A 13978-nucleotide genomic window follows, 5' to 3' on the forward strand; every position below is an offset into this window, starting at 1 on the left:
CTTTGCTGGTTCTGATCCAGAAGCTTGTGTAGTCTGCATGAGAAACTGGGGGCATTCCAGATATTGTTCTTACCAAGATAGGCCCCGTGATTTTTCAGTTCATCTGGAAACTCCTGAAGGTAGGATTCTCGAAGAGGAACAACTTTGCCACTGCTGGTCTCCTTGAGGACGGCACCATTCCAGTCATAGGCACCAACAGCTCCAAGTAGAATCCCATCCTATTGGAAGGAAAAACACACTGTGTATAAAATAGTTTAAATTTTGTTTTCAGAAGATCAGTGTCTGTTGTTTAAATTCACTTTTCAGAAGATAAGTATTTCCTGTTTTTAAGTTTTGTGTCTATTGTTTAAATTATGTTAGAGATAAGTGTTTGCTGATAAGTGCATGTTGCTCTTGCGGAAGGGACAGTTACCCTATCTGTTTAAAGCAGGGGTCCCCAAACGTTTTACACAGGGGGCCAGTTCACTGTCCCTCAGACTGTTGGAGGGCCGGACTATAAAAAAAACTATGAACAAATCCCCATGCACACTGCACATACCTTGTTTTAAAGTAAAAAACAAAATGGGAACGTACTATTTAGAGGGGGGAGAATATCTGAAATTCATATATGTTTATGTTTTGTTTTTAATTTTCTTTTGTTAACATCTGATTGGCTATACAAGGTTTTCTTGGCTTATGGAAAAATGTATAAAGAAAGAAGGAAGCACTTTGGCATAATGGTTAATAAGTTAGAAATATAATTGGTGTTGCACTTTTTGAAGGAACATTAAGGAGGGAATTTAATTAAAAGAAAATGAATGTAACTGGATGACAAAATTAGAAAAAAAAGCTTTTGCAACTTTTTTGATGATTGATATTAGTTACTAATAAAATACCACATTTTATTCATGGAAAATTAGATGGTACACTGTGTTATTTGAATGTATGTTGAGAGAAAAATTTAAAAAAATTACCACCACCCCAAAACACTCCTTCCTTCCTCTGTCCCTCCATTTCATTCTTCCTTCCTTCCTTGTTCCCTCCATTTCTCCTTCTTTCCTTCCTTTCTTCCCTCCTTCATTCCTCTCCACTTTTCCTTCCCTCCCTCTCTTCCCCTTTTCTTTCTTTCTCTTTCTCTTTTCCCTGTGCTCTTGTCACTCACTGGAGGGGCAGATAAATGGCCTCAGTGGGCTGCATGTGGCCCGCAGGCCGTAGTTTGGGGACCACTGGTTTAAAGCATATGATAAACCATATAAGGTACTATTCATCTTTAGGAGAAAGGCAACAGGATGTAGACCCTATTTAGGCAAGGAATTCTGTGTACCTCTGTGATAGGTTGAGGAATTCTGTGTAACTCTGTGATAGGTTGAAACCCACCATGCTAGATTAACTAGTATAGGATTGGGAGGCCTTGTAATAGTATATACTGTAATAGTATATAGCTTCTGTACACTGTCTCTTCTTATGAAGTGTACCCGCTTTGCAAAACATTTTTGGTATACCCAGAGAGAATAAAAAATTCTGTTCTCTTTGTCCAAACGTCTTGTGTGAACTTTTTCATCAAATTTCAGCATACACTATTCATGGAATTTTAAAAAAGCTAAGGGATAATGAAAGTAGACGGTCCAGGTCCATTATCTGTTGCTTTGTTCAAAAAGGCTGGAAAATGCCTGCCTGAGACCCTGCAGGGTCTATTTTCCGGGGCACCAGTGGGCCAGACAAGGAATAACGGTTGGAAACTGACCAAGGAGACATTCATCCTGGAAATAAGGGAGAACTTTCTGACGATGAGGGTAATCAACTAATGGAATGGCCTGCCAGTGGGGGTTGTGAATGCCCCAACACTCAACATATTCAAGAAGAGATTAGATTGCCATCTGAATGGGGTGGTATAGGATTCCTGCTTGAGCAGGAAGTTGGACTAGATGACCTGCAAGGTCCCTTTCAACTTTAATAAGTAATAATAATGATGAAGATGATGATGATGATGTCCTTGTCAACAGACTGGACAAGATTGGACTTTAATTTGACTTGGCAATAGGCAGTTCCTTCTGTCCCCAGGATACAAAACTGTTCTTTTAATTATTGTTCATTTTCAATTTCACTTGGACCATCTAATGAATTTCAGGCTTGATGTTCCCTAGGTCCCCAAGATGAACATAGATTATAGACTCATAGAGCTGGAAATGACCTCATAGTTATTCTATGTTCATATTTTTGGACATTTGAATTCATCATCCCTGTTATGGGAGAAGAGGCAGACAGCCAATTCCTTGGAGGAAAGTATTTTGGCATGACTATTGAAGGGATCCCTCCTCATTTTCCTTAGAGAAAGCCTTGCCCATATATGCAGCCACATGAAGTTACGAATCCTAAATTGATAGAAGATACTTTACTATGTCAGACTGCAAGACACACTGAGATACCACATCATGATGGGTGGTGGTCATGGTGAAAAAGTTCTGCCTGGTTTTTATGTGCGGACGGATCTTTCCTTGTACCCTCACCTTGAATTTTTGACCCCTTGGGGATGAGACAAATGTAATGTTTCCACAAATCAAAAAGTCATCAAGGAGAAAGACTGTACTGTAGCCTCTTCTGCCAATCTGACCGTGTAACTCATTTGAAAAAAAACCCCAGAGATATACTCAAAATGGAGATTTCCCATCAATAGTTGACATGGTCTTTCATGATCCTTCTTTCCTCATGGTGGTTCCTGCAGGTTTCCAAACTTCCCTGATCCTCTAGGATGCACCTTGCCTTGGTTTGCACAACATGGTTACATCAGCATAAGCCTTAACTTTGCATACACACATTTATTTATTTATTATTTATTTATTTAATAGATTTGTATGTCGACATTCTCCGTAGACTCGGGGTGGCTAACAACAGTAAAAAGACAATATGAACAAATCTAATATTAAAAGTAATGTAAAAAAACTCAATTTAAGAAACCAATCATACATACGGACATACCATGCATAAATTTTATAAGCCTAGGGGGAAGGGAAATTTCAATTCCCCCATGCCTGACGACAGAGGTGGGTTTTAAGGAGCTTACGAAAGGCAAGGAGGGTGGGGGCAACTCTGATATCTGGGGGGAGTTGGTTCCAGAGGGTTGGGGCTGCCACAGAGAAGGCTCTTCCCCTGGGTCCCGCCAAACAACATTGTTTAGTCGACGGGACACGGAGAAGGCCAACTCTGTGGGACCTAACTGGTCGCTGGGATTCGTGCGGCAAAAGACAGTCTGGGAGATATTCTGGTCCGATGCCATGAAGGGCTTTATAGGTCATAACCAACACTTTGAATTGTGACCGGTCGGCAACCAATGCAGACTACGGAGTGTTGGTGTGACATGCTAAGATGAGTGAGTTTCAACTTAGTTGATGTAGATGACCATCTTGTAGAAACCCAGAATCTATTTAGATCTATCTCGGTTAAATATCTGGTGCGGTATAAAATCCCACTCTTCTAGCTGCTAAGTGAATGGTGTCTTTCCCTTAGTTGAATTCATTGATTCCCCCCCCCCCCCCCTATTTCTGCCAGTTAGACTGAAGGAGGTTTAGAATCACCAACAATGGCACCAGTTTACTCTTGGTATAAATGGAACTCCACACCTTTAGTTTAAAAAACACAATCATTTAATTAATCAAACAATTGCTTAGGGCTGGTCTTAAATAGAATTTGGATGTTGTGCTAGGCATTCTACCAGAAACAAATCTAGCCCAGAAATGCAAAAAATGTTTTGCTCTTAATTTTTGTCAACACATGTGAAAGAAATAAATGAACTAACTACTTCTTTAGTTTTGTTTTCCATGAAGAGCACAGTAAAAATAGTTCAGATTTTCTGCCTATCTACTTGGAGGCTTTTTGAACATTGCATGAAGAAGTAGCTGTCTGAAACCAGAGACCGGCTTAATGGTTGTGCTCCCAGTTTATTGTAGACAGAGAAGTCCAGGTATCTTCTACCAGATACAGGCTTTTGTTGGATCCATATATCACAAAGCAAAAGTTTTTTTAGACTCGGTTACATCTATTGCATGACAAAGTCACATAAATCATGAGATAAAATGAGGACAAAAGTCAATTATTTACTTACTTCCACAATATGGGATGAAAATCCAGTCTGGGACATTTCCAGGCCAAAGGATACTTCATTTTTGTTGGTGCCTAAAACACCAAATAGAGATATATTTTGGACAATTTATGATTTAGGTAATATGACTGAAATTAAAAAAGATTAAGATATAGATAACAATTTATAGCATAGCAATGTAAAACTAGTAGGCTGATAAAATAAAATAAAATAAAAAAGCTGTAGCAATAATGCCAATGAGTTGGTTGGCAATTGTGTAAATTGTTGAGTGTTTAAGACTTGATATATAACTGTAATTATGAACTATGATATTTTTATGTCTGTATAAGTTGTGTTTTGTTTTTGTTCTTGTCTTGGTCGGTTTTATGGTGTTTGTGTATTTTTCTTAATGTAAATAATTAATAAAGACATTTTTTAAAAAAAAAAATAGATATTTTTTTTTAAAAAATCAATGAAAGAAAGAAAAATAAGTTTACTACCTGCCATTACAGTTGTGAATTTGATACAAACTTTACAAAGGCCAGTAGGAAGATTTGTGAGTGTGAGCCCAGAAAATAAAAATCTTATTTATTAGGAGAATATCCTATCCATCAAAAGCCTAAAGCTGAAAGTTGGAATCAACGGGCATGTAAATTACCGAGTCTCACTTTGGCTATCAGTTCAGGCATAAAAATGCTGCATTGCATGTGAAATTAGCCCTTCTGCGACCCCATCATTCACCCCAGTGATAGCCTAATGTCCATAGCAGAAATGATGAGGACATAAACCAGTGTTTCTCAACCGTGGCAGGGTGAAAATGTCTGGGCTTGTTGGCTGGGGAATTCTGGGAGTTGAAGTCCAGACATCTTCACTTTGCCAAGATTCAGAAACGCTGACATAAACACATGCAAGAAATTTGAGTGCAGACTGGAGTTCTTGGCAGTTTTTGAGTTATCATCCACATTTAGAAATGAATTAGTACCTTACTGAGAGTTGAAGATTTTTAAAGATTAAAGTTTTGTATATAAAAATATGAACTTTCCTTTTGAGACTGATTAAAAATTTTCTAGTGACCTTTGTAATAAAAATAGGAAAGTAAATAGTTAAAACTTGTGATAGATAATCAGCAGGAATAGATTAAACTACTATGGAATAGATTAAATTATTATGGAATACACTAAACTACAGTGATACCTCATCTTACAAACGCCTCGTGATACAAACTTTTCGAGATACAAACCTGGGGTTTAAGATTTTTCTGCCTCTTCTTATAAACCCACTGCCACCGCTGGGATGCCCCACCTCCGGACTTCCGTTGCCAGCGAAGCACCCATTTTTGCGCTGCTGGGATTCCCCTGAGGCTCCCCTCCATGGGAAACCCCACATCTGGACTTCCGTGTTTTTGTGATGCTTCAGGGGAATCCCAGCAGCGCAAAAACGGGTGCTTCGGCTGGCAAAAGGAGTGAATTTTGGGCTTGCACGCATTAATTGCTTTTCCATTGATTCCTATGGGAAATATTGTTTTGTCTTACAAACTTTTCACCTTAAGAACCTCGTCTTGGAACCAATTAAGTTTGTAAGACAAGGTATCACTATACTATGAAATAGATTAAACTACTATGGAATAAACTACTATTGTTTGTGTTTCATCTTAAGAGACAGAAAACCAAAAAAAACCCTGCAAGTAGCTTTTAGATAGGGATAGGGGATAAGGGAAAAAAGCACGTATCGGGAAATGAATTTAGTCTGTCACCCACTATGTCAGATTAGCCGGCGTACCTGGGAGGGGTCTGATAGGGTATAATAAACCATGTTCTGTTTCTGTAAAGGTGTGCACCCCTAGGGTGACGCCGTGCTTTGCAAATCGCTTGGGACAGTAGAGAGATTACTGTGCCCAAATAATAATAATAATTTATTAGATTTGTATGCCCTTCTTCCTTACTCCAAAGCCTTCTTTGTCTGATTATTTCTTTTAGGAATTTCAGTGAACATTACTAATAACAGACTCCTGCCTTTAAGGAATCTCCCAAGTATTTAGAGATCTACTGAGAGAGGCTATCATAATTAACTCTGTCACTCTATGCACTGTCTTTCAAAAGTGCTGAAATAGGGTTGAACTGTAACACAATTTTTTTTTGTTGGTACTTTGCACATGATTGAGGTCTAGTAGCCTGCTCAAAATTCAGCAAATTCAAGAACACTGTTTAAAAACTTTCGTTAGATAATGCAGTGAGAAATGCCAGGGCCAAAGATTCTCCTGACATCTGTGGAAGTCACACCTGACTGCTACCTGCAGGCACTCAGGTAGCCAGGAAACAGGAGTTAGACGTTTCCTCTTTCAGACAGAGCCTGCCTGAGGCAAAGGCTTCGAGCACTGGGCACCTCTCTGGTTGAGAAGGACTAACAAACGCAGTCACCATAACAACTTCCAAATCAATTCAGAATACAGGCAGTTTTGGTCAAGAGACAAACAAGCCTAGAATCCAGGAAACCGTGATTGGTGGTCCGACCTTAGGCACAAAGCCAGCTGGGTGATCTTGGCTCAGTCCCTCACTCTCAGCCCTAGAACCAGTGGTGGGCTCCTACGGGTACGGTCAGATATGCAGTAACGGTAGCAAAAGTTTGGTGAGGTACACAGTACTGGTAGCAAAAGTTTGATTTATTTTCCTTTTTTTCTCTTCTGGGCTCTGTGATTTCCTATCACAGTAATTGAGGTTGAATGTATATAATTTTAGAAGAGCTGTGTGTGTGTGCATGTGTGTATACATACACTTTATATAGTAGATAATCAGGGCTGGGCTACTGCCCAGATGGGGGGTGTTCTGTCTGGGTCCCCCCAGACGCCAACACCAACCAAAAAGAGTATCCAGACACACTGGTAAAAAGCAAAGGCAGTTTATATAATTCAAAGCAAACACAGGGAACAAAAACTGTTCTTACAGACAGGAACACTATGAAGCTTCACAGAGGTTTCACGACGGCCAGGCAATAAAACAGGATTCTTGCTGGCAAAAACAACGCTGGAGATAATAAAACCCACGCCTCCCCCAAGTCTTCCAGACTTCTAGGCCACAAGCCAAGATCAGAGACGCCGAAGATCGAAGCAAGGTCACAGGACTCCCAATTGATAACTCTCCACAAGACTGTAAGGGCGGGCCTGCCTTTTCAACCCTGCTGAGGAGACCCCCACCCAAACCCAGCTGTTGCCAATTCAGGGATGGAAATACCTTTCTAATTGGCCCCATCTTTGAGCTGCTCGTCGCTGCCTCATGTCTATTATAGCCTGTGCGTCTTCATCCAATGAATCCAGGCGACTAGCTGGGGAGAGCCCCCCCCAGGGGTCTCAGGCTGCTCTCCCTCCTCCTCTTCCTGAGGTTCCTCTCCCCCGTCTGCTTTGTCCTCCCTCTCCTGTTTACTGTCCTCCTCCTCTGGGCATGGATCCGGCAGAGATCCAGCCGGTCCCTGAGGAGCCTCAGGCTGAATCACAACAGGGGGGAACACAGTGGGGTGGCGAAAATGGTGCTCGACCCCAGAGCACCCAAATTGCACTGAAAGATGTTGAAACAAAATGCATAAGCCACACACACAGTGTGGTAGTAAAAATTTTGGTAGCCCATCACTGCCTAGAACACATGCAATGACAAACCATTACCGGACTCCGTAGTATCATACCCTAACCCCCAACATTTTACCCTTAGACTATCCACAGTTGACCTCTCCAGATTCCTAAGAGGTCAGTAAGGGGCGTACATAAGCGCACTAGAGTGCCTTCCGTCCCGTGTCTTATAGTCTCTCCTATATCTCGTATTTCTTCTCTACTATATCCTCTATAACCTTCATTGTGTATTATTGTGTATTGGATGAACTAACTAACTAACTAACTAACTAACTAACTAACTAACTAACTAACTAACTAACTAACTAAATACATAAATAAATAAATAAATAAATAAAAAAATAAAAACCAGTTCTGCAATCTTGCCCAGAAAACAAGTTTAGCTATTGTCCAGGCAGTCTCCAGGAGCCAAAACCGAAGGCATGTATGTGCGCCCGTACACACACACATTGAAATGTGAGTGTGAGTTGCAGAATGATTGAGTTGCATGGCTCCCGAGAAGAAGGTTCCCACATGGAACTTCATACCAAACTCCTGTGTGCCATGTTCAAAGTTTCTCAAAAAGTGGAACACCTCCTACGCCGCCCTTGAATCTGCTCACCTTCTAAGCTGAAAATCCTCTCTCCGAGAGCATCCACAATATCTTTAAGGGCAGCCTCGTCGCTGACATTAAAGAAATGCTTTTCGTCTGGGTCACTGGCTATATATTTGATTTCTTTCAAAAAGGTTGCAGGGTTGATCCCTCTTCTATTGTAATAACCAAGGACCTGGAGTGGCGAGAAAAAGTATTATTCCACAGAGTTACAGTCTTGGTGGAAGAATTTACAAGAGAGACGGTATGGTGTGGTTGTTAAGATGCTTGGCTGGGAAACTGGGGTTTTTAGTCTTGCCTCAAGCACAAAGCCAGCTGTGTGCACCTTTGGCCAGTCACCCCCACTCAGCTGATGGCAAATTAGTTTTGAAATCCTGCCAAGAAAACTGCAGGGACATGTCCAGACAATTGCCTCTCACTCAAAGGTACCAAATTAAAAAAGAAAAATTGAGCCTATCTTCGAAAGTGTTGCCTCTTCTCCACCTCCCACCCATCCCATCTTAGTGTCATTTGCAAATTTGATGAGTTCCCCCTTTATTCTCTCATCTGGATCATTTATGAAGATGTTGAGTACTGGGCCCAAGACCAAACCCTGAGGGATCCTACTGCATTCTTCCTTCCATGTAAATATAGTTCTATTGATATACCCCTCAGTTATTATGGTTTATGTATGGTTTGTTTGGGTTGTATGATTGCTTTTATTATAAGGGTTTTTTAAAAACTGTTTTTTAAACACTGGATTTGTACACAGTATATTGTTTGTTGTGAGCTGCTCTGAATCTTTGGAGAGGGGCGGGATACAAATCTAATAATAATTATTATTATTAATGAGCACTACACATTGAATGTGATTGGTCAGCCAGTCACTAAATAATCTGGTGGGATTGCTGCCCAGACCACATTTTTTCCTATCTTGCCAAGAAGCAGTACTTTGTTTACTGAAGTCCAAATATATAATGTTCATATAATTTTGCTAGTCCACTAATTTGGTCAAAGAATGAAATTTAAGTTGTCTGGCCTGATTTGTTTTGGACAAGGTGCTGGCAGATTCGCTGCTTGGTGGGATCTTCCCAAGTATTGATGTGAGACATGTCACATGTCTAAACTTTCCTGGATCCGTTTTCCTCCTTTCTTTTAAAGATGGGAGTCACCATCAGATATATCATAGATCTGGTCTTTTATTTTAAATAAATCCCTATTTCCTAATAATCTCCACATGGAATTTATTTTTTTTTCACAGCTACTGCACACTAAAACAAAATTGACACCTTCCCTATGCTGCCTTCTAGGGCCCTAAGATCTTCCTCCCGTTTACTTACCGCCAATGCATGCAGATTGCCATAAATGCCATAAATTGGAGGGTGGGGGAAAACCTAGGTCTATTACCTTACTCTATCTAAATAATAATAATTTAATAATAATAATTTATTAGATTTGTATGTCGCCCCACTCCGAGGACTCGGAGCGGCTCACAACATGATAAACACTGATTTGAAGAGAAAATGGTGATTATGCTCTAAGCAAACGTAAGCCAAAGAATGTCTTCCATTCAATGTTTGTCTTAATAATGCATAAATGCACTAACATGCTTATCATCCTTCTCATGGTATTTTTTTTCTTTTATTCTTGTTTTTGTTTGACAAAGTCTAATAAACAAACAAACAAATAAAAAAATACCTTGTGGCGGCGGCAGTAGCCTTACAAATACCAATTGCATGGAACAATGGGGAGAGAGGGAAATGTCTGATTCTTGCTTATAAGCTCCCAAAGTTGGTCTAAAATAGGTCAGGACCTGATCCACTTCAGTCATATGGGTTATTCACCAAAAATAGTGTTAGTACAAGGTACATGGTTGTTAGGGTTTGCCACTGTAAACTACCTATTGTAGTCTCTTGTACTATCACTTTAAATATTTTGGGCTGGTTCGCCATAAGAGGGCGCCAGTACTCCTTCCCTCAATGATGCTTTGACGCTCATTCGATTTTGCTTTGCCTTGAGGGGGGAGTGTATTTGCTTAGTGCTTATTATATTGGATGGCTTAGTCCTTGTTATGGATTGTTTTGGATATGTGTAAATAGTACTTATTAAGCATAACTAAGTCTGTGTCTTTTTCTTTGGCTTTACCACACATCCACACTCTGTTAAAATTCTCTGCTCAGTGTATGTCAAAGGTCTCATAGCCTAGCTATACCAAGACATACCAACAAATAGCAATCTATTTTAAAATGGAGGGCTTCAATCTTTTCCTAGCCTCTGAACTTTGAATTCACAGCCATTTCAGCCCACTCTGAAGATTCCAGGCAGAAAATGGGCAGTACCCATAAATGACTTACTGCAACGGCGTATCTGGTGACATTGTCCTTCTCGCTGCCTTCAATTGCCTTCTCAAGGTCTGGGCTGTCGTGAGACTCTCCATCGGTGATAACGATCATAACCTTCTTTGCACCCTTCCGCCCTCCTTTCTGGAATGCTTCTGAGCTGAAATTCAAGAGGTGCAGAGAAGATAGTGAGAGATGTGGCATTTTGCAAATGAAGCATGGTTATTTTTCAAGGACGATCTCGGTGCACCGGGTCCATGGCCTCTGTGATTTTACTGGGCTTTCTTTACAAAGCAGGTGCATCTTCCTCTCAGCACCAGCAACAGGGAGGAAAAAGCCAAGAGTCATTGCTCCATGAAAGCAGGAAGGAATATTTTACAACAAAAGTGATTTCTATTCCCCTGGCTCATTTCCTTTAGAGCAAAAAAGTATTTCGAGATAACAAAGTCCCTTTTCTACAAGCCTCCAAACTTCATTTATATTAGATGCTCAATCTCTTGTTCTGTGACCTGACACAGAGAAATGTGCATGTTATATTCTTTTTATAACCATCACCAGAGGTGGGCTGCTAAGGTGGAATGGTGATGTGTAGTGATGGGCGAACCGAACTCGCACAATTTGGGTCCGTATTCGGGAGAACGGAGGGCAGATGCTCATTGAAGAAAAAGAGGAGAATAGTGTGCAGGAATGACAGAGAGTGGGGTAGAGGGGAATGGAGGGCAGAGGCTCATCTTTTTTCTTCAATGAGCCTCTGCCCTCCTTTTTAGTAAAAATATTTTTTTAAATTTTTATGTGAAAGGAGCGCCCTTTGCTTGCAGCGCCGCTGCGGGCGTCCTTTTTCTCATAAAAATAACAATGCTTATTTTTACGTGAAGACCTCCCTTTGAAGGAGCTGGGGAATCCCTTCCACGGAGAGATTCCGGGGGCGGAGCTTTGACGTCACCGGCAAGTTGCTAAGGACGCCAAGGTGATCACTTCCTGGATTCCATGGAATCCAGGAAGTGATCACCTTGGCGTCCTTAGCAACCTGCCGGTGACATCAAAGCTCCGCCCTCGGAATCTCTTCGTGGGAGGGATTCCCCGTTCGGGTTCAGGTTCGGTTCGGGTTCGACCGAATTTTGCGTAAAGTTCATCCGAACTTGCCGAACCCGAACACCGTTGGGTTCATCCATCATTAGTGATGTGTGCCCGCCCCCGTGGCTCTGAGTGCTAGCGGAGTCCAGCACAATTATGCCTCTGTTCCTGGGCAGGTAGCAAAATTGCGCATGGCGCCCCTGCATGTTCATGCGTGATTTTGCTACCTGCCCAGGTGCAGTAGCATAATTGCACCGGACTCCGCTAGCACTCAGAGCCATGGGGGCAAACACATGTCACCATTCTACCTTAGCAGCCCACCTCTGGTCATCCCCCATTTTTTTAAGACTACCTGAATTTTGTAGCACAAGATAAAACAAAGACTGAGAGAAAAGAAGAAGAATGGGGAACTTGCCTATAAGGACAGTTTGCCACTTTTTGTCCCAAAGGCAACTGGACTTTCTTGGGGTTTTTTGCTTGAAGACGTTTTGCTTCTCATCCAAGAGGCTTCTTCAGTTCTAATTGAAGTGGACCAAACTGAAGAAGCTTCTTGGATGAAAAGCGAAATGTCTTCAAGAAAAAAACAACAACAAATGTCCAGGTGCCTTTTAAAAAAGCACCATTGGGACAACCATGACCTGATTGGCTTAGAAACTCCATAGACATGCCACTTTCTTGGTTCTTGCAATGGGGGGCATTGGGAATTTACAGGGTAAAAATCACAAAGTCATAAAATGTAACAAAGTATAGATTATCAAATGAAGAACAGAATTATTACTGTTCTCTGGTTGCAGCTGCTTGCAATTTGAATGCTCCATAATTTCCAGAGGGAAAAAAATATTTTCATTTGTACAATATATGAAGTAGAGAAAGAAAGAAATTCATATTACATAAACATTACAGATGTACTCCCATTTTAAAAATTGTTTTGGTGCATAACCATTCTGGGCTGTATATTCTTTAATCTTATGGTAGTCACTGCCTTGTTTTAGCATTTCTCAGTAGCAAAATAGGTTCAGCAGCATCCTCTAAATTATAGTTCATATTAGTGTTGCCTATAATGTTTAATTTGCTTAGAATTATCTCACTGCCTTGGGCATTAGGATTTTGGAGATAATATGCATGATTGTTTTTGCTGTCTGCTTATGGTGTGTTTGAATCAGAATGGGTCCATGATCTACCAGGCCTGGGATAAACTGTTAAGATACATCGTTGCCCAATTCTTTCTTTCTTTCTTTCTTTCTTTCTTTCTTTCTTTCTTTCTTTCTTTCTTTCTTTCTTTCTTTCTTATTTATTTATTCCAATACACAATAATACACAATGAAGGTTATAGAGTATATAGTAGAGAAGAAATATGAGATATAGGAGAGACTATAGGATAGGGGACGGAAGGCACTCTAGTGTGCTTATGTACGCCCCTTACTAACTTCTTAGGAATCTGGAGAGGTCAACAGTGGATAGTCTAAGGGTAAAATGTTGGGGGTTAGGGGATGATACTATAGAGTCCGGTAATGCGTTCCACGCTTCAACAACTCGATTACTAAAGTCATATTTTTTTACAGTCAAGTTTGGAACTGTTAAAATTAACCTTGAATCTGTTGTGTGCTCTTGTGTTGTTGTGGTTAAAGCTGAAGTAGTCTTTGACAGGCAGGACATTGCAGCATATGATCTTGTGGGCAATACTTAGATCATGTTTAAGGGGTCGCAGTTCTAAGCTTTCAAAACCCAGGATTGTAAGTCTAGTCTCGTAGGGTATTCTGTTTCAAGTGGAGGAATGAAGGGCTCTTCTGGTGAAGTATCTTTGAACATTTTCAAGGGTGTTAATGTCTGAGATGTGATACGGGTTCCAAACAGATGAGCTGTATTCGAGGATGGGTCTGGCGAACGTTTCTATGCCTGCCTAAGAATGCCTCCCTTGTCATGTGAACAGAACCTGGAAAGTAGACTTACCGAGCAAACTCTATTCCGAAGGCTGTTCGGGTTTCAGTACCCCCTCTCTGCTCGATGTGTTTAGCGGCTGCTACCACATCCTTTACAGACCTATAATCATTCAGGTGAAATTCATGGACAGCATCCTCTCCATACTGGACAACTCCAACCTTGTGAAAACAATGCAAATGAAAATCTGCTTTTGTGAATGAGAATTTATTTATTTATTTATTTATTCATTCATTCATTCATTCATTCATTCATTCATTCATTCATTTATTTATTTATTTATATTTGTATGCCGCCCCTCTCCGCAGACTCGGGGCGGCTCACAACAGAATAAAACAATTTATAACAAATCCAAATATAATTTAAGATATTTTTTAAAAAACCAG

At 40.6% G+C, this 13978-nt stretch overlaps 1 protein-coding gene across 1 annotated transcript in view; it reads right to left on the reverse strand.

Annotated features, from left to right (window-relative positions):
- The window catches only part of ITGA11 (integrin subunit alpha 11), a 149308-nt gene that overhangs the window by 76534 nt on the left and 58796 nt on the right, over positions 1-13978 (reverse strand). The window contains exons 7-11 of the mRNA XM_070762793.1: positions 13605-13753; positions 10596-10740; positions 8272-8437; positions 4079-4149; positions 74-218 (exon numbers count right to left, since the gene is read on the reverse strand). Of these exons, the coding sequence (XP_070618894.1) occupies positions 74-218; positions 4079-4149; positions 8272-8437; positions 10596-10740; positions 13605-13753 (676 nt within the window). The remainder of the gene's footprint in view (positions 1-73; positions 219-4078; positions 4150-8271; positions 8438-10595; positions 10741-13604; positions 13754-13978) is intronic.

Source organism: Erythrolamprus reginae, chromosome 10 (genome assembly GCF_031021105.1).
Source record: "Erythrolamprus reginae isolate rEryReg1 chromosome 10, rEryReg1.hap1, whole genome shotgun sequence".
Classification (NCBI taxonomy): Eukaryota; Metazoa; Chordata; class Lepidosauria; order Squamata; family Dipsadidae; genus Erythrolamprus; species Erythrolamprus reginae.